The sequence below is a fragment of the Leopardus geoffroyi genome, chromosome A2 (genome assembly GCF_018350155.1).
Source record: "Leopardus geoffroyi isolate Oge1 chromosome A2, O.geoffroyi_Oge1_pat1.0, whole genome shotgun sequence".
NCBI classification, from domain to species: domain Eukaryota; kingdom Metazoa; phylum Chordata; class Mammalia; order Carnivora; family Felidae; genus Leopardus; species Leopardus geoffroyi.
In genome coordinates, this window is record NC_059331.1 from 150,197,059 (window position 1) to 150,215,576 (window position 18,518).

General features: G+C 47.5%; 1 protein-coding gene across 1 annotated transcript in view; it reads left to right on the forward strand.

The window, feature by feature from the left end:
- Positions 1-2,655, forward strand: part of EXOC4 (exocyst complex component 4) — a 766,053-nt gene extending 763,398 nt beyond the window's left edge. The window contains exon 18 of the mRNA XM_045495680.1: positions 1,488-2,655. Within this exon, the coding sequence (XP_045351636.1) occupies positions 1,488-1,725 (238 nt within the window). The 3' untranslated portion in view covers positions 1,726-2,655. The remainder of the gene's footprint in view (positions 1-1,487) is intronic.
- Positions 2,656-18,518: the final 15,863 nt, after the last annotated feature.

Here is an 18,518-nt window from a genome sequence, read left to right on the forward strand (position 1 = left end):
GAGACTCGCAGTGATGCACGTTTCTCGTACAGGAGCTGCTCTTCTCTCCTCCACCCAGGCTAATGGCCTTGCAGCCAAATGGATCTCAAGTCCCCAACTTCTTGCTAGAATTATAACCAATTCCCTCCCAGACCATTCTGTGTACTGTTGTCACATGTATCTTCCAGAAGCACAAATTGGATGGTGCTTCTGCTCCCAACAGAACCTTGAGAGCTGAGGGAGGGAGGTCCTTTATTGAACTGACTAGGTCTATGGTTCTTTATTAACTTAACTAGCCTGATCATCAAATAGTCTGTCTTCTGGCTTCAAGTGCCTTTTCCCAAAACTCTGGTTTTTAGCTGCCATCCCCAGGCTGACCAGAGTCCTCTTCCCAGGAGGAATCTTTGCTTCTGCTCTTCTCTTTTCCCTTAGTCTAGAATTTCTTTCCTGGAAGCCCTGCCTGACAATATTCTACCCCATCCGAAGTCTTCCTTGAATCTTCACCTTCCCCTCCACATGGTGGGCTTTCTCCTTCCTCCGCTATAAATTCATAACATTTATACTTGCCTCCTGTCAATTGGAACATTGTTCTTGTCTTTTTCTGTGAACAAGGAGCGTTGGACTGAGAGTCAGAAACAGGTGCATATCCTGCCACAGTCCCTCTCTTCTCTGTGACATTAGACAAGTCCTGTCACTTTACCATGTTTCAGTTTCCTTTTCAGAAAAAAGGGAGTTATAGCCCCCTAGGTGTAGTGAAGGATAAATGACACATTATGTGGAAACTCACTTTGCCAACAAAAACACAATCATGGTCTCTCTACTTCTCATTATCTTTCCAACTCATCTCTGAGCTGTTTGAGGAAAGAGGCTAGGTCTTGCTCATCATTATATACTTCTATTACTATCATGACTTTATTAATACATTATTATTATCTCTGGTAATAATAGCTAATATTTATGGAGCATGTATGTTTGTTGGACACCATTCCAAGTGCTTTATATGGATGAATTCATTCTTCTGATAACTCTAAAAGGTATCATTGTCTCACCTTATGGAGGAGAAAAGCATACACTGCACAGAACCTCCAGTGAGTGAGTGAGTGAATGGATGAGGGATTGAATGAGACAAAAATGGTTTTGGCAATGCCTGCCGGCTGATTATTTCTCTTCCTCTTGGTTCCGCCCCTACTTCTTTTTCTTTGGATCTTCCCAGGTAAATGTAACATTAGGGGAAATCTCGAGTGAACTGAGACCCTGAAAGATGTGAGGTCTCCCCGAGTCTTCATTTGGACGTGGTCTCGAGAAGAAAGCTCCAGTGAGGTCCAAGAGGACAGAGAATGTGCTTGTCTTGTTCCCCATTATGTTCATAGAGCCTAGAGCAACAATGCCTAGTGATCAATAAATGTTTATTGAATAAGGTATTTACAAGCAGCATATTCATTACCACTAAAGCCACATAAATGGCGGACAATGGAGATGGTGAACAATACTCTGTCTTGTTTCCTCAGGCAGTATTACGAGATGTTATACAACACGGCCGACGAGCTCCTGAACCTGGTGGTGGACCAGGGCGTGAAGTACACAGAGCTGGAGTACATCCATGCCCTGACCTTGCTGCACCGCAGTCAGACTGGGGTGGGAGACCAGACCACCCAGAACATGAGGCTGCAGCGGCTCAAGGAGATCATTTGTGAGCAGGCTGCCATCAAGCAAGCCACCAAGGATAAGAAAATAACTACGGTTTAATTGGGTGCACTTCTGGGGGAGGGGTGGGGGTGGGGAGGGGGCGGTCATTTTTGTTTACTCAGTCCTGAGTAACTGCTTCCTTCAGTAGATTTTTACTCTCCTGACCCCGTTGGTTTACAATTCAGTAAAATACGTCTGTGTGTGTTACCTTCTGTCTCTATTACCAGGATCAAATCAGTGGCTTCTCCAAGCCGGCTGTAGTTTTCAACAAATTCTCCTAACCCAAACAAGACCTCTCCAGGGCCAGGGGAAAAAGTTCTTTTATCTCAGTCCCTGAGACAGACAGCTTTCTGTGTAGCAGCTTGTACGCAGGTCCTAGTCAGTGTATCGCCTCTGCATTTTTCTTTCTGCTGTCTCAAAACCAAGCGCCATCAAATTAATGACAAAAACGGAAGGTCGAATGGCGATCCAACCCTCTTCTTGATTTTTTTTTTCTTTCCCCTCTACTTTCCAAGAGAAGATGATGGGTAGAGAACTTTTATTCTCAGTTAAACATTGTTTGGATGTGAGTGCTTCTTAGATGCTTTACTTGGTCTCGATTTGAGCCCCTAGGACTTTCTCACCTTAGAAAGGAGCCCTGGTCCACCCAGCTGAGTGCACGGAAGATGAGACAGCGTGACGTTCGTCCTCTGTGCACCCGCAGCTGAGTCCATTTTCCAAAGTGCTCCGCGGGGTTATGGGCGTTCACCGCTCGTGGCACACTCAACCCCACCGTGGCTCCCATGTCTCCAAGCACTCCTGATACTCATGGTTGATAAGTCACAAGAGAAAGCAATGCACTCACCACCCGGGACGCGCCTCGGGAGCACGTGGAGAGGAGAGCGGGAAGGACTTTGACCATACACGGTCATGCCTCACGTTGTGATGGTCCAGAATTGTACAGCTTTGGTCTTGGTAGGAAAAGCAGAAAATTAAAAAACGTTTTGAGAAGCTGAAGTGTTGTGTGTTGTCTTTCTCGTGTTCTTTATTCAGCAGACATTCCCTCAGGGCCTCATATGTGCCAGATGCTGCTAGGCGGAGCGTTAGATACTAGACAATGAGGGAGGATACCTTGTTGTCTACCTTTAAGACAGAGCCCGGACACTGGACTCTGACCAAGACCCTAGTGGGCTGTGCACTCAGGGCTGAGTTAGAAATCAGGGCTGACGGTGGGAATTCAGCAGGCGGCCAGAAGATGGTCTTCCGGAGGGTCCTGGAAGGAGTACTGTAAATCTGTGTGCTTCAGAGGCCTGGTCAGAAAGAAGTTGAACCCACATAGGAGACAACCAAGGAAGAATATCCCGCTTCTAAACAACACCATAGAAAAGTAGTCTCCAAGAAGCAGGGGTGGGAGAAGGGAGACGAGGGAACCCAGAGCCGACCTTTTTGGTTTGGAGGCTTCCTCTTAGTGTTTGTGACTTCCCAGCATGGTTTCTGTACCCCCTTCTCCTCCTTCCTTCCGCTCTAGGTGAAGAACCCTGGGGTGCTTATGGGATGCCAGAAGAGCCAGGAGTGCAATTGGTGAGTGCTTAGGAGGGTTTTAGTGGATGTGAAAAGGGACACCGGTTTGGAGGGAGGAGAGATGCCGAGAACACTGAGAACCAGCAGGAAGATGGCCGATGGGCTGCTGCGGGGGAGCGCTTAGAGAAAGGAGAACCCCTGCTTTGCTTCCAATAATGATAGGATTGAAAAATGTCGGTTCTGCACAGAGAAAATGGCCTATGCCTCTTTGTCCAAGACACTCAAGGCACAGATTTCTTTGTAGGATCAGTCATTTTTTAGGACAACCTATTCATTTTTTAGGACATTTTTTAGGACAACCCATTGTCCCATTTCAAGGACAACGCATTTTCAAGGACAACCCGTGACCTACTCAGTGGACGGTTGAAAGAATGCAGATAGAGTGACATCATTCACAGAAGCCCCAGCCCCTCTTCTTGCCTGAATGTTTTCTCAGCCTGACCGTCAGTAGTTTCTGTTTCAAATAGCTTGGGGAGAAAAACCCCGATACAGCCAAGTTGGATTGGCTACCACACCCAATGGGCTTCCTGCCGAGTCATATCCGGGAATGTCTTAGCACTACCGCATTCATTCAGCCAAAAAGACGTAATTGCCCCCTTAGAGCTCAGGGGATAATGGGATTCACATGGTGGCAGACACCAGAGGCAGCCCCCTGTGACGTGGAGCTTATCCTTCCACTCCGATCTTGCCCTCCCCAGAGTTTGTACTTGCCACTCCATCCACCAAGACTGGATATCCTTTCACTTAGGAAGGCATCTCAGAGGATGAAGGACTGAAATCTCCAGCCCGGCCCTCCGTTGCTCTCTTCTGAGCTTTGCCGTTTTGGCACCTCGGGACTGTATCTCGCTGTTCACTGTGCCTCCCTGGCTAGCCAGAGCCATCGGCTGATGGAGCAAATGGACTCCTGCCTCCCGGGTCCCACGAAGGGACTGAGGCCATTGTGTTCCGGATCCTCCCTCTGGAACATAGCTGTGGCTGCCTCCCTAGCACCAGGGCGCAGGTATTTCAACCAGAGGGTGTCGGGTCTCCACCAGCCCTAGCTGAACTCCACTGTACTGGAGGCAAACGCGACGAGAAATCTGGCCAGGTGGCCATCCTTGTAGCAGGAGGTGGTAGGAAAACGAGGAAGTGTCCCGATCAACAAGACTGTGCTCGAAAAGCAGAGCGTGTGCCGAAACACACACCCCTGAGAGCAATTGTCTTAATGTGGCAGGGATGTCAAACAAATTGGGCATCATTTGGAGGGAGGGTAATGAGGTACCAAGGAGAGGCAAACAAAGTCTTGGCTCAGCAAAGGTCTCGGCTCTGTCCTAATTAGCCGTAGTTGTTATACGAAGTACGTAATTAATAAGCGTGTGACCAGATGTGAAATACGGCAGAGTCTCTTCCTGAAACGGAAGTTGTGAGGAAGTGCACGCAGCTGGAAGGAGTTGTCCTGATCCGGCTGAGGCGGGCAGCCTGCCTGGAATTTTGAAGAGGTGCACCAAGAGACACACCACAGGTTCACCCCTGAAAACGACGAATCCTTTTCCAACTGGGCTGGGCGGTAATGAGACCTAGCTCATTATCACTGGGTGTAATGGGATGCAAACGCCACTGGAACGGAGCTGGAAGTTTCCTCAACAGTGAACTCGGATGCAAACAAGCAGAGAAGATTCTGCCAATGGGGCTAGGCATGAGTAGGAGGAAACGGGCACCACGCGAGGACCCGCTTTAACATACCTGCCAAGGACTGGTGTCTGTGGTTAAAAATATTGCCAGGACGTTCGCACACCTGGAGCAGGAGCCCCTGGGAAGCTGGGAATGCAGTGACCCGCAAAAGCCGCACATGTGTTTTTTCAGCGTACCTACAACATGCGAATGCACATACGACTGGGGAAAAACGAGGTTGGGGTGCCCGGTGAGTGTAGCTCCCGTTATATACCATCCCTGTTAGAAAAGTGGCCTCAGATTCCTGCTGACTTTGCAATGCATGCTGGAGGAGGAGAGAAATTGGCAGTCTCTTCAGCCCAAACGTACGTACCTAGAAGGCCGAGCTTTCTTTCACGAAGGTTTATTTACTGCGAGCGAAAACCAGGAAAGCAGCACCTGGTCGTACTTTTATGATTGCTGTTAGGTTATTTTGGATCTCGCTTACTGAGCACTTAATATGTGTCAGGTGCTGTGCTAAATGCTTTACCACGTTATTCCATTTAATCCTTAAGGAATCCTGCGAGATTGTTACTAGTACCGTCCCTCCTCTGCGGAAGGAACCAAGGCTCGGTTTAAGACGTGGCCCAGGGGCGCCTGGGTGGCGCAGTTGGTTAAGCGTCCGACTTCAGCCGGGTCACGATCTCGCTGTCCGTGAGTTCGAGCCCCGCGTTGGGCTCTGGGCTGATGGCTCAGAGCCTGGAGCCTGTTTCCGATTCTGTGTCTCCCTCTCTCTCTGCCCCTCCCCCGTTCAGGCTCTCTCTCTGTCTCAAAAATAAATAAACGTTGAAAAAAAAATTAAAAAAAAAAAGACGTGGCCCAGATGGACGCCAACACCGGAGTTCAGGCTTGGAACCCCTCTCTTCTCACCCCTTGGGGCAAAGGAGGGACCCGCACCTGCTGTATTTGAACTCCAACCGATATTCTCTGGTAGTTTAACACCTTCATCGACTGTGTCCTCTCCTGTGGTTCCCAGAGGACTGGATTGGGGACTGCCTTTCCCACTCTCCTCTGCTGCTCCCCAGCTCGCTGTGGCCGATATAGCCACAAAACTCTTGGAAACAAGAACTTTCGGCCCAGGGGCTGAGCCCAGCCAGCTGGAGGCCAAAGATGATCCATACCTGGACCACAGGCCGCAACGCCAGCCGGGTGGCGGCTAAATGCTCAGGTTTTAGAGTCCTCTGTACCTTGGCTCAGAATGTCACCTCGGCCTCATATAAGTGGTTTGCTGTGGTATAAGCTGTTAAGCGCCCTAAGTGTCAGTTCCCTCATCTGTGAAATGGGATAATAACAATAATAATAATAATAGCTCTTATCCCACTGTGTTAAGGTATAAAGTAAAAGAGGTGTCTGGCATATAATAATTATCACATATGCATAATAAATAATATTCTAATGAAAATATTATTTTGTCGGTTTCTTTGAGGAGCTATGGGCCCATATCGGAGGTCCTGCTCTATGGATGTGGTGTAGGAGTGCAGCCACCTTGACAGGGTTTGTCAGAAAGGCCTGGGATGTGCTGGGGGGGTGGGGGGGGGGCGCGGCCAGGATGCTGCTTGTTGTAGGTGGAAGCTGGGAGCTGGGCACCCCCACACAGCAATAGTTCTGACTTTGACTTTATTTCCTTGTTGCAGCCCCCTTTGCAACAGGATGACCACCCTCCTGCTGTCTGCTTTCTCGGCCCACTTCCCTTTTAGCGATTAATGAATATGCATCTCATTGCCTGCTGATGTATTATGCGCATCTCATTAAACTCCGAAGGCTCCACCAGCCTTTAGGGACCGGGTCTTAAGGACATCTGTAATGGCCTTCTGCCTGAGATTTGAGTTTGTGGTTACTCTTCCTGCCCGGGCTGAGCAATGTCAGGTCATGGATTTCTAAAATAAGATCGCAAATTGATCTATGAAATTCAGGTGAGAATATGTCTCCCCCCCCCCCCCAAAATCAAATCTAGCCCTGAGCTCCCGCTTACTATTCTCAGCACAAGCCTTTAACTGCAGTCATTTTTTGTGGTTTCCTGGTCGGGAGGTAGGGAAGAGCCCCCCCCCCGCCCCTTCCTTTGCCTTGTGTCGACGTTGCACTGCTAAAGCACGTCAGGAAAATGGGGGTGAAGACAGTATCGTCATCTGTGTGTCCTCACTTCACCCCTGCCCTGGACGCCCTCGAAGCACGTGGAGCCGCAAGGAATCCACGGCCACCATCTCTTCCCAGCTTTGGGGACCAACACTCCAGGTGGGACCGTTCTCCCCTCTTTGCTCCAGATGCCAAAGTCTGCCTTCCTTTCCACTGCTGGGAGGTCCTGGACCTTTCAGAACAGCAGCCTGCTTAAGAGAGTTTCCCAAGTGACTCTCCCATACCCCCCTTCTTCTTTCTCTGCCTTGAAACAGGAAGTTTGTTAACCAGACACCGGGGGGTAAAGAGAGCCTGGGCTTCAGGAGGAGTCCTCAGATAATCTTCCTAGAAGGTGGCAGAGGAAGGGGATATTCCTTTTATTCTAATCTGGGGTGGAGCGATGACCTCAGTTTCTCAATAGCGCACCTGTTGTGCATTCGTAAGAGCTGGATCAAACTTGAGACAGCATTTGTCCCCACCATTCCGCTTTTCTGAGTGGTCAAATAAGAAGCTCCAAGGGAAGAAAGGGGGTTACGTAGTGACTTCCAGGGAGCCCAGATATGCCCCACACTGTTAAGCTATCAAGTAGAACGGTAGAAGGCAAGGCCCTGCCTTCAGAGATGTGACATGTTCACATGGAAAGAACAGGGCAGTCTACCTGATTTCCTGCTCTCCACCTTCCAGAAATATGGCATTTCCTGGCTCCTTTGGGTTTGGGTGGGATGCTCTGATTCAGTGGCTAAGGAGTTGTGAGGAGAAGTGTGTCATTTTCCAAAGCAATTAATTAGCTGTGGTCGACCCTCCAGAGCTCACTGCCTCCACTGCCACAATATCCAGGAATGTTCCAGACAGCAGCCATTCAGCATGCTTGGGTCCCAGGAGGAGGCCAATGCAGAGCAGAGCCCCAGCTGACCTGCAGTGGATATGTGGTGTAAGCATGGAATGAATCCTTGTTGTAGGCTGTTGAAATTCAGGAGTTGCTTGTCCCTGCAGCATAACCTTGCCTATCCTGACTAGGATGCCCAACAAAGAGGCTGACCATGATGAGAGCAGAAAGAGCGAGGGGCTTTTAAAAAAGGGTGAAATTATTAGCATCAATGAGAACCATTTGAGTGGAGCGATGGGAACAGAAGCCAAATTTAGAGGCTCGAGGGAGAAGAGATGGCTTTGCCAACATCAAGTCCCCCGTCAGCACATTTGCGCTAGAGATAGAAGCAACAGGGATGTGTTGTTCAGTCAAGGAGTGACCCTGGAGCCACCCACTCTATTTAATGTCTTTTACTTTTTCTGCCCCCTTCCTTGAACTCCTGATACTCCTAGTATTAGTGGGCCATATACACAGGCCTTAGTTCAGTATTTCTGACTATTCATAGGACAGCTTCTATATACACCCAACACATACAGAGAAAAATAGAGTAGTATAATGAACTGTTTTAAAGCTTGAAAATGCCCAACCCAGAAGCCACACATCTGTGCTCCTAAATTTTCTCCGAGGTCTGATCATCTTACCGGACCAGCCCCTTTTGCTTTGGAAGCTTTCTATCACAGTGCCATTCAATACCAGTCCCTAGAATTGAGTTTTTATCCCCTGAGAACCCGGGTCCACTCACCAAAAAAAAAAAACAAAAAAAAAAAACATGAAGACCAGCAGAAAAATCTAGTTTTCTGTTTTTCTACCCTCTCTTCAACAGCTCAGAGTTCCTTGTATTTCTCTGATGTCCCAGTGGAAGTAAATGTTAATGGTTTTAAAAGAGATCTGAAGATAACAATTTGAAAGTGAGGAAACATAACACTGAAATGCTGTTAACTCAGCTAATTTTAAGGACAAATAAAGCACAAGGTACTAGGCCTTTTGATACTTGCAAAGCTATAGTTCCCTCATCTGCAAGATAGCAAGCGTTCAACTATTTTCACAGGGGCTACAGAAATTCTTAAGTTTTGCAGGTTTATTAACTCATCCTTTGCTTGAATTTCTATTTCCATGTTTCCTAGGTACAGATAGTCATGGCACAGGTCGTGCCCCATCCGACCCCGGAGGCGGTCGCACACTGTCCCAGACCCAACTCAGAGTTCAGAAGGGAAGTAAGAACGTCTCACCCCTCCCCTGAGGACTGATTTTCTTTGTCCATTCTGGCTGCTATAATAAAGTACCAGAAACTAGGTAGATGATACGCAACAGAACTTCATTTCCCACAATTCTGGGAAGCCTAAGATCAACGCACTGGCAGATTTGGTGTTTAGTGAGAGAGCCCACTTTCTGGTTCCTAGAAGGCACCTTTCCACTGTGTCCTCATGTGGTGGAGGGTGTCAGGAAGCTCTGTGGGGTCTCTTTGTTAGGGGCACTGATCCCATTCACGACCCCCATTCACCCCCATGACCTAAGTGCATCCCAAAGGCCCCACCTCCTAATCCCATCACACTGGGGATGAGGATTTTACCATGTAAATTTTAGGAGAACACAAACATTAAGGCCATGGCATGTATCTAAACCAATTTGATGTTTGTATTTGTCAGATTACTTTCGTAAACATCAGTAGAGCCTTCAGCCATATAGCCCCACAACTTTGCCGGCAGGTAGTATGTGACAATGTAAGCAGGCCACGGGCAACATTTATTAGCAACCTCATTAGCAAGAATAAAAGTCATCTTTCAACATGCTCTGTAAGTTCAATGAATTCCCCACTCTCTGTCCCTACTCTCCAACCACCACTGTTACTGGAACATTCATTCCAAGGCAAACACAGCAATGTTTTGTCAGCAGGATCCACCTCACCTTCTAGTAAGATCTGGAGACAGAGTTCTCTGTAAGTTATAGGGGATCCAGGTCCTAGAGTCTAGTTCCATAGCTGTATGTCCTGGGTTCACTTATTTTTAAGCTCCTTCATGAAAAGGTGGTAAAGCCTATAAAGTCTTACCAGCCAAGCACATGTCTTGAACACATTTCACCATCCACTTCTAACCCCTCTCATGTTTGGGCTTTCCTGCCCCTCATGAATATCCCGCCCTTCAAATGGAGAGCCAGTTCCTCCAATGCCACACGTTAGGACATGTAATTGTCTCCTTCCTGGCCGTGGATATGGCTTTGCACTAAGTGGTTCACGCGACCATGGGACATGCGACTTGAATTTGTAAGGCAGGACCCAGGGTCTAGTCCCAGCCTGCCTCAGAGCACAAGGGCACTGACTAGGTGCCCCCCTCTGCCGCCCCACCACACACACACACACACACACACACACACAAAAGCCAGACTCAGCCCCAGTCATGTGGCTCTTCTCTGACCCACTGAGCAGTCCACCCCACTTACCCACAGTCACAAAGCCTGGTCCGGAGGCCCCATGAACTGGTACACGGAACCCCCAAACCTAACCCCTGTTGCTGCTGCAAACTGGCTCCCTCTCCAAGGGTACGGAGCTTTGTACCCTTATCACACCATCTACCTTATGCTATTAATACCCAGGGCCGTGCCACCAGCTTATTAATAATGTATAGCTACAGCCCCTGACTTAGTCATGCTACAAACTGCCCTTATTTGCATGATTAGCTCTTACCTTACTGATTAGGAAGTTTCATCCTGCCCCCCAAACCTACCCTTTCTGAATGAACGTCTCTTTTAAAGGGAGCCAGGCTTTCTAAAATGCATCGCAAGTCCAAATAAAAAAGAATCAACAGCAACAACAACAAAGAGAGGCCTGTTGTTTTCCTTATGGAATGAGAAGAGAGGAGCTTAAGAAGGTTTTTAAATGTTCAGCGCCATGCTTATCGAAGGAGCTAAAAGTATCTATGGCTGTCAAGGGGCACCTGGGGGATAAAAGGTTGTCCTAGGGCACCTGGGTGGCTCAGTCGGTTAAGCGTCTGACTTAAGCACAGGTCATGATGTGATGGTTTCATGGGTTCAAGCCCCACATCAGGCTCTGTGCTCTGAGCCTGCTTGGGATTCTCTCTCTCTCTCTCTGTCTCTCTCTCTCTCTTTCTCTTTCTCCCCCACCCCTCCTCCGCCTGTACTCTCTCTCTCTCTCAAAATAAAGAAAAAAAAGCATGCTGACTCCCTTACCTCCTCCTGGTCTCTGCTTGGATTTCACCGGAGTCCTTTACTGACTACCTGTTTAAAATAGCAGCCGCTCTCCCATACCCTTTCACCCTTTTCTGCTTAATTTTCTCCGGAGCATTTATCACATTCTGATGTCCTATAGAATTTAGTTGTTAATTAATTTTTTTTTTTAATTTTTTTTTTCAACGTTTATTTATTTTTGGGACAGAGAGAGACAGAGCATGAACGGGGGAGGGGCAGAGAGAGACACAGAATCGGAAACAGGCTCCAGGCTCTGAGCCATCAGCCCAGAGCCCCACGCGGGGCTCGAACTCACGGACCGCGAGATCGTGACCTGGCTGAAGTCAGACGCTTAACCGACTCCGCCACCCAGGCGCCCCTGTTAATTAATTTTTTTTTATCTTTACCAACTGAAATATACATTGTATGAGGGCTGGGATTTTTTTTTTTTTTTCAACGTTTATTTATTTTTGGGACAGAGAGAGACAGAGCATGAACGGGGGAGGGGCAGAGAGAGAGGGAGACACAGAATCAGAAACAGGCTCCAGGCTCTGAGCCATCAGCCCAGAGCCCGACGCCGGGCTCGAACTCACGGACCGCGAGATCGTGACCTGGCTGAAGTCGGACGCTCAACTGACTGCGCCACCCAGGCGCCCCGAGGGCTGGGATTTTTATATCCTTTGTTCTCTGGATTCCCAATACCTAGACCAGTCCCTGGAACATAGTAGATGGTCAAGAAACATTTTTTACACTATGTGTTAACTAACTTGGATTTAAATTTTAAAAAGTTATAAAGAGAAGGAGGCGCCTGGGTGGCTCAGTCAGTTAAGCATCCGACTTCGGCTCAGGTCATGATCTCACGGCTCGTGAGTTCAAGCCCCACATCGGGCTCTGTGCTGACAGCTCGGGGCCTGGAGCCTGCTTCAGATTCTATGTCTCCCTCGCTCTCTCTGCCCCTCCCCTGCTCACGATAGAGAGAGAGAGAAGAGACACCAGGGATGTTCACACACAGAAAAGGCCATGTGAGGACACAGTGAGAAGGTGGCCGGCCATCTGCGCTTCTCACCAGACATTTACCCTGCTGGCCCCTTGGTCTTAAACTTCCAGCCTCCAGACTGTGAGAATATAAATGTCTGTCATTTAAGCCACCCAGTCTGTGGGGTTTGGTTGTGGCAGGCCTGGCCAGCTAATACAATCTACAACACAGAAAATGAATGAATGAATGAATGAATAAAAGAAACATTTTTAGAATGAATGTAGGGGTGAAGAATGAATAGAATTGCAGGACATGATCATTGGTTGGCTGGGAGGGGGTGAGGAGGAGGAAGTGATAAAGGAGCAAAGAAAGGTTCCCAGGTTTCTAGCGAGTTAATGCAGGGGGTGGTGGGTCAGTCAACGAGACAGGGAAGGGCATGTGGCGGGGGAGAAGCAGGGTTGCAAGTGAAGGAGCGAGTGGATAAATTTGAAGCCGTTGTTCCAAAGCTCATGTGCGTGACTCAGCAATTTCTCTTCTAGATATTTGTTTGCTAATCAGAAGCACAGGAAATGCTGTAAACTGAGAGGATCCGCTTCCGTATGGCCAGCTGGCACACCACCAGACAACCAGGAACCCCATCCAGTGCTGCCCAGGACAGGCCCCTTAGTCCCGGCTCCCTAAGAAGATCTGTGAGGGCCCCATGTAGATGCTGCAGAAGAGTCAGGGTCTAGCTCTGGTCCTTGGCTTAGCCTAAGGCATACTCTCACAGGAGCCCTTGGCTCACTCTTCCAGTTACATACTGCTGGACGACGAACTAACCCAACCTAGTAGTTTAATCACTTTATTATACCTCCTGGTTCTTTGACTTCAGAGTTTGAGCAGAGACTAGTTGGGCAATTCTTCTGTTCCATGTGGCATCTACCAGGGTCACTCAGGGGTACTGAGTTGTCAGCTGGGCTAGTCCGGAGCATTCAAGATGGTTTTACTCACGTGACTGACATGGTGGCAGGAATGGCTCTAAGGGTCCCTCCCTGCATTGTCTCAGAGCCTCTCCGTGTGGCTCTCAAGCAGGGTAGTTGGACTTTTTACATGATAGCTTAGGGCACCAAGACACCAAAACAGAAGCTGCCAGTTCTTTTAAAAGCTAGCCCTGGGACGCCTGGGTGGCTCAGTCGGTTAAACGACCGACTTCGGCTCAGGTCATGATCTCGCGGTCCGTGAGTTCGAGCCCCGCGTCGGGCTCTGTGCTGACAGCTCAGAGCCTGGAGCCTGTTTCAGATTCTGTGTCTCCCTCTCTCTGACCCTCCCCCGTTCATGCTCTGTCACTCTCTGTCTCAAAAATAAATAAACATTAAAAAAAAAAAGCTAGCCCTGAGGGACACCTGGGTGGCTCAGTTGGTTAAGCGTCCAACTTCGGCTCAGGTCGTGATCTCATGGTTCATGAGTTCAAGCCCCACATAAGACTCTCTGCTATCAGCACAGAGCCCTCTTTGGATCCTCTGCCCCCCCCCCCGCCCTTCACCCAGCTGCATTCTCTCTCTTAGAAATAAATAAGTATTGGGGCACCTGAGTGGCTCAGTTGGTTAAGTGTCTGACTTCGGCTCAGGTCGTGATCTCACAGCTCATGAATTCGAGCCCGGGGTCGGGCTCTGTGCTGACAGCGCAGAGCCTGGAGCCTGCTTTGGAGTCTGTGTCTCCCTCTCGCTCTCTGCCCCTCCCTCACTTGTGCTCTGTCTCTCAAAAATAAGTAAACATTTAAAAAATTTTTTAATAAGTAAATATTAAAAAAAAAAAAGGCTAGCCCTAAAACTAGCCTTGCATCACTTTGGTCATCCTCTAAAAGTCAAAAGGTGGGGCGCCTGGGTGGCGCAGTCGGTTGAGCGTCCGACTTCAGCCAGGTCACGATCTCGCGGTCCGTGAGTTCGAGCCCCGCGTCAGGCTCTGGGCTGATGGCTCAGAGCCTGGAGCCTGTTTCCGATTCTGTGTCTCCCTCTCTCTCTGCCCCTCCCCCGTTCATGCTCTGTCTCTCTCTGTCCCAAAAATAAATAAACGTTAAAAGTCAAAAGGTAATAGGCCAGTAATAGATCCTCCCTCTCTATAGGAGGAAGATCAAAGGATTTTCAGCCATCTTTAATCTGTCACACTTCCTCATTCGGGATGGCCAAGAGGGCAAGGTCTAGCACGTACATTCTGGTTCTTCTCCTTCTGCCCCTCTACCGTGTGAGCAGTTCCTCCCTGTAAGCATACTGCAACATGGAAACCTCTCAGCTTCTTTCTCCATAGAAAATTAGGCTTATTGTAACAAAACAGAACCCCTGTAACATCACCTATATGTGACACACACCAAGGCCGTCGGGCGCCGACAGGTTCCTACCCTGGCTTTCCTGGGAAGGCTCTTCATCGTGAAAGATGATATAAACAGCCTTGGAAACATAGCTCAGCCAAGAGGGTGGAGTTTCCACCGATCAGGTATTACATTGAGCACCGTATATAAATGGCCACTGTGAAGGCTATTACTTAGGAGCCAATTGTACAGACCTACATTATAATTCGAAAACGGTCCCATGGAAGACATGGGCACCTCCTTGTTTATCTAATAGCAAAGAGACTTGCTCCTTATTAGTGTTAAAGACAGCATAAAAGACATTGTAAAAATCTCTTAATCAGGACACAGTGGACTACATAAAAGTGCCAGAAGGGCCACCCAAAGGTGAGAGGATGGCCGCCAATTGGTAAAGCACCACCCAGGCAAGAAGAGCTACCAGGCACATTGAGTGACCTTGTTGGGAAAGCTGGTCATACAGAAGGTCCCAACAGGCTGGCAGACCTTCTTACCACAGGTAGATACCCGGGCTGACCTTGGTTTATCTTCATATCAGGAGAACCTCCAGCAGGCTTCTTTGAATGTAGATGCCTCCCCACCTTGCAAGGCTAACAGGTGGTAACAGAGGGCACAGGCTTTCCAAAAAGCCAAAAAGAAGACAGGCTACTCTGGAAAAGCATCTGGTTCAGCTCTAAAAGAAAGTATTCACCAAAAGGACAGACCTCCCCCCTTCTCCACTTTAGTTCCATTGCCACGTCTCACAAATGCTAATGAATGGACCCTCTGTGCCAGGTTGGCAGGTGAGACTTCAGATTTGAGTTCTGAGTGCAGATGCCATGTGGTGGTTTTAAATATGTCCACAAATTCTCTGGTACTCTTCCTTTCAAGAGGTGGACCTCGGAGACTTCCAAAATGGTGGAGTAAGAACTTCTGAAAATTCATTCTTCCATAAAAGCAGTTAGACTACTTGTAAAAATTGTCAAAATCAACTTTTCCAAACAGTGGAAATTAACCAAAGGCTTCCAACGAACCAAGGAGCACTTATTTAAGAAAAGATGCTGGGAGCGCCTGGGTGGCTCGGCTGGTTTAGCATCTGACTTCAACTCAGGTCATGATCTCATGGTTCATGAGTTCGAGCCCTGTGTTGGACTCTGTGCTGACAGTTCAGAGCCTGGAGCCTACTTCAGATTCTGTCTCTCTCTCTGCCCTCTTCCCACTCACGCTCTCTCTCTCTCGAAAATAAACAATAAAAAAAATTTAAAAAAAAAAGATGCTGTATCTTGGTTAAGAACAGCAAATATTGCAGCATTTTCACTTGCACTATTCTAGTGCCCCCTCACCCTGGCTCCGCAGCTGTGAAAAACAGCAGTTTCAAAATCATGGTAACTGTGAGAATAAGCAGTCTTACAACCACTGGAGGGTGGATTGGGTTTGGAGCCCCTCAAGAAGCCCTTCTGCTTCGAGTTGCCACTATTTTACCGGTCTTACAGCTCTATGGAAAGCCCTATTCATAGGACATTGTCATTATTTGACCTGATTCAGAGTCCAACGGGGGGGGGGGGGGAGGTTGGTAGAGAGGGGGAAGGAACCCAATCCCTAGGGCATTTGTCAAAAACAATAAATAGCAATTGTTTAGCATCCTGACAGCCTGAGGTTGGATACCAGTTGGGGCTAACAAGAGCCTGGCCAGTAATTTAAGGGGAAGATCTCAGAAATAAAATGTTCATAGGGAGCTTTGAAAACCTCCGGCACTATCACAGGATCTGGAAGGCCACCCACATGTGCAGGACTGCGAGAACACTCAGGAAAGTTATAAGAGAGAACTTATTTCACAATTTCTCACCACTGCCTGGCCTTGAGAACCTATACAAGCAGGAAATTGTAAACTCCAGGAGAACTGGAAGTGTGCCCCAGAGTGCATGCACACACGCACACGGGCACACACACACACGTAGTGCCTCTTGGGAAAGGCTGGAGACTAATTGGTTCAAAGCATTTATGAAAATCTCTATTCGGTCATTAGCTTGACCATTAAGTTAACTGAACACAGAAATTAGGGGTCACACATGAGAGGTAATACATATCTGCAGAATTTGTCCAGGAAAGTTACTGAACAAATGAATAACAAAACAACAACAACCTTGGTTGAGGAAGGCATCTGATTTACAGAATTGCCACATTATATTGATTTTAAATGTCCAGTTTTCAGTGGGTATGAAGTTCCTTTTTAGGGTGATGATAATGTTCTGGAATTAGATAGCGGTGATAGTTGTATAACTTTGTGAATATACTGTACCTTGCATTGCCCAGTTTAAAAGTGTGGATATTATGGTTGGTATGTGACTAATCTCCATGAGGTGTTTTTTTAAATTTTTTTTTAACGTTTATTTATTTTTGAGAGAGAGAGAGATAGAGTGTTAGTGGGGGAGGGCAGAGAGAGAAGGGAGACATGGAATCTGAAACAGGCTGTAGGCTCTGAGGTGTCTGCAACATACAGCCTGACATGGGGCTTGAACTCATGAACCATGAGATCATGACCTGAGCCAAAGTCAGATGCTTAACCAACTGAGTCACCCAGGCGCCTCTACCATGAGGTTTTTTAATGTCTAGTTTTCTTTCTTTTTTTTTAATTAGTGAGTGAGCAAGAGAGAGAGCACGAACATGGGAGAGGGGCAGAAGGAGAGAGAGAGAGAGAGAGAGAGAGAGAGAGAGAAAATCCCAAGCTGGCTCCATGCCAAGCACAGGGCCTGACATGGGGCTCAATCCCACAACCCTGGCATCATGACCTGAGCTGAAATCAAGAGTTGGACCCTCAGACAACTGAGCCACCCAGGTGCCCCTAATGTCTAATTTTCAACAACAAAAAAGAAAATTATGAGACACACAAACAGGAAAGTATGGCCCATACACAGGAAAGAACATAGTCAATAGATATTGTCCTGGAAACCTATGTTGGGCTTACTATACAAAGACTTTCAATCGGCTATTATAGATATGTATAAAGCACTAAAGGAAACCATGTCTAAAGAACTAAATGGAAGCATAAGAATAACATCTCACCAAATAGAGATTATCAATAGAGATTATTTGTTTTAAAGAGGCAGAGCTTAATTCCCCTACCCTTGATTTGGGCTGCAGTTAGCAACTTAATTCTACTAAGAAGAATATGGCAGAAATGATGGAGGTGGCCATATTAGGTACTAAAAACACTGACACTTTTCCTTGCTCCCTCGGATTACTTGCTCTGGGGGAAGCCAGCCGCTGTGTCGTGAGAACACTGAAGCAGTCCTATGGAGAGAGTCGCATGATAAGGAACTGAGCCCTCTTGCCAACAACCACGTGATTGGGTCATCTTGGAAGCAATCCTCCAGCTTCAGTCAAACCTTCAGATGACTCCGTCTCCAGCAGCAGACATCTCAACCATAGCCTCACGTGAGCCCCTGAGCTAGAATTGTCCAGGTAATTTGCTCTTGGATGTCTGACCCTCTGAAGCTGTGTATTTCATATCATCTGTGTCTGGTGTTTAAGCAGCTAAGTTTGGGGATCATTTGTTATGCGACACTCGTAACTAATAAATGCTGGGAGGCAAAATCCTTTAACATAATCAAAGGAAAGAAGATCAATAGAGAAATGTTACCAGGAAGCTAATTTTGTTTCAATAGGAGGAAGAACTTTATACAATGAGAGCAGCCTATAATGGAATAAGTCACATTTTAAAGTGGTGAGCTACTGTCACTTAAAGATTTCAACCAAGATCAATGGCCATTTATCACAGATGATGAATGTGGTTTTCTTTTCTTGCGGGTACAGGATTTTTCTGGATGACTTCGGTTTTCAAGTTTACTTATAGTTTGACACCCACCACTACCACTGCCATCTGTTTTCCAGGAAGAATTTGAAGTAGTCTAGAACTATGACACATCCATAAACAAGCTAAGACAAAAATAACAGAGACCGGAAACCACATAGAAGAATTAGGAGAGTCGCTACCATTAAAAATAACCCTCATAGAAACTTAAGAAAAAAACCCCACTCCCTATCACAAGAGATGCTGACATCATAGGCCTATTGTCAGACCCGGCAATCTCTTCCTTCCCCCCCCACCCCCCCGAGCCTACTAGCTAGTTCTGGTTGGAGAATTACTG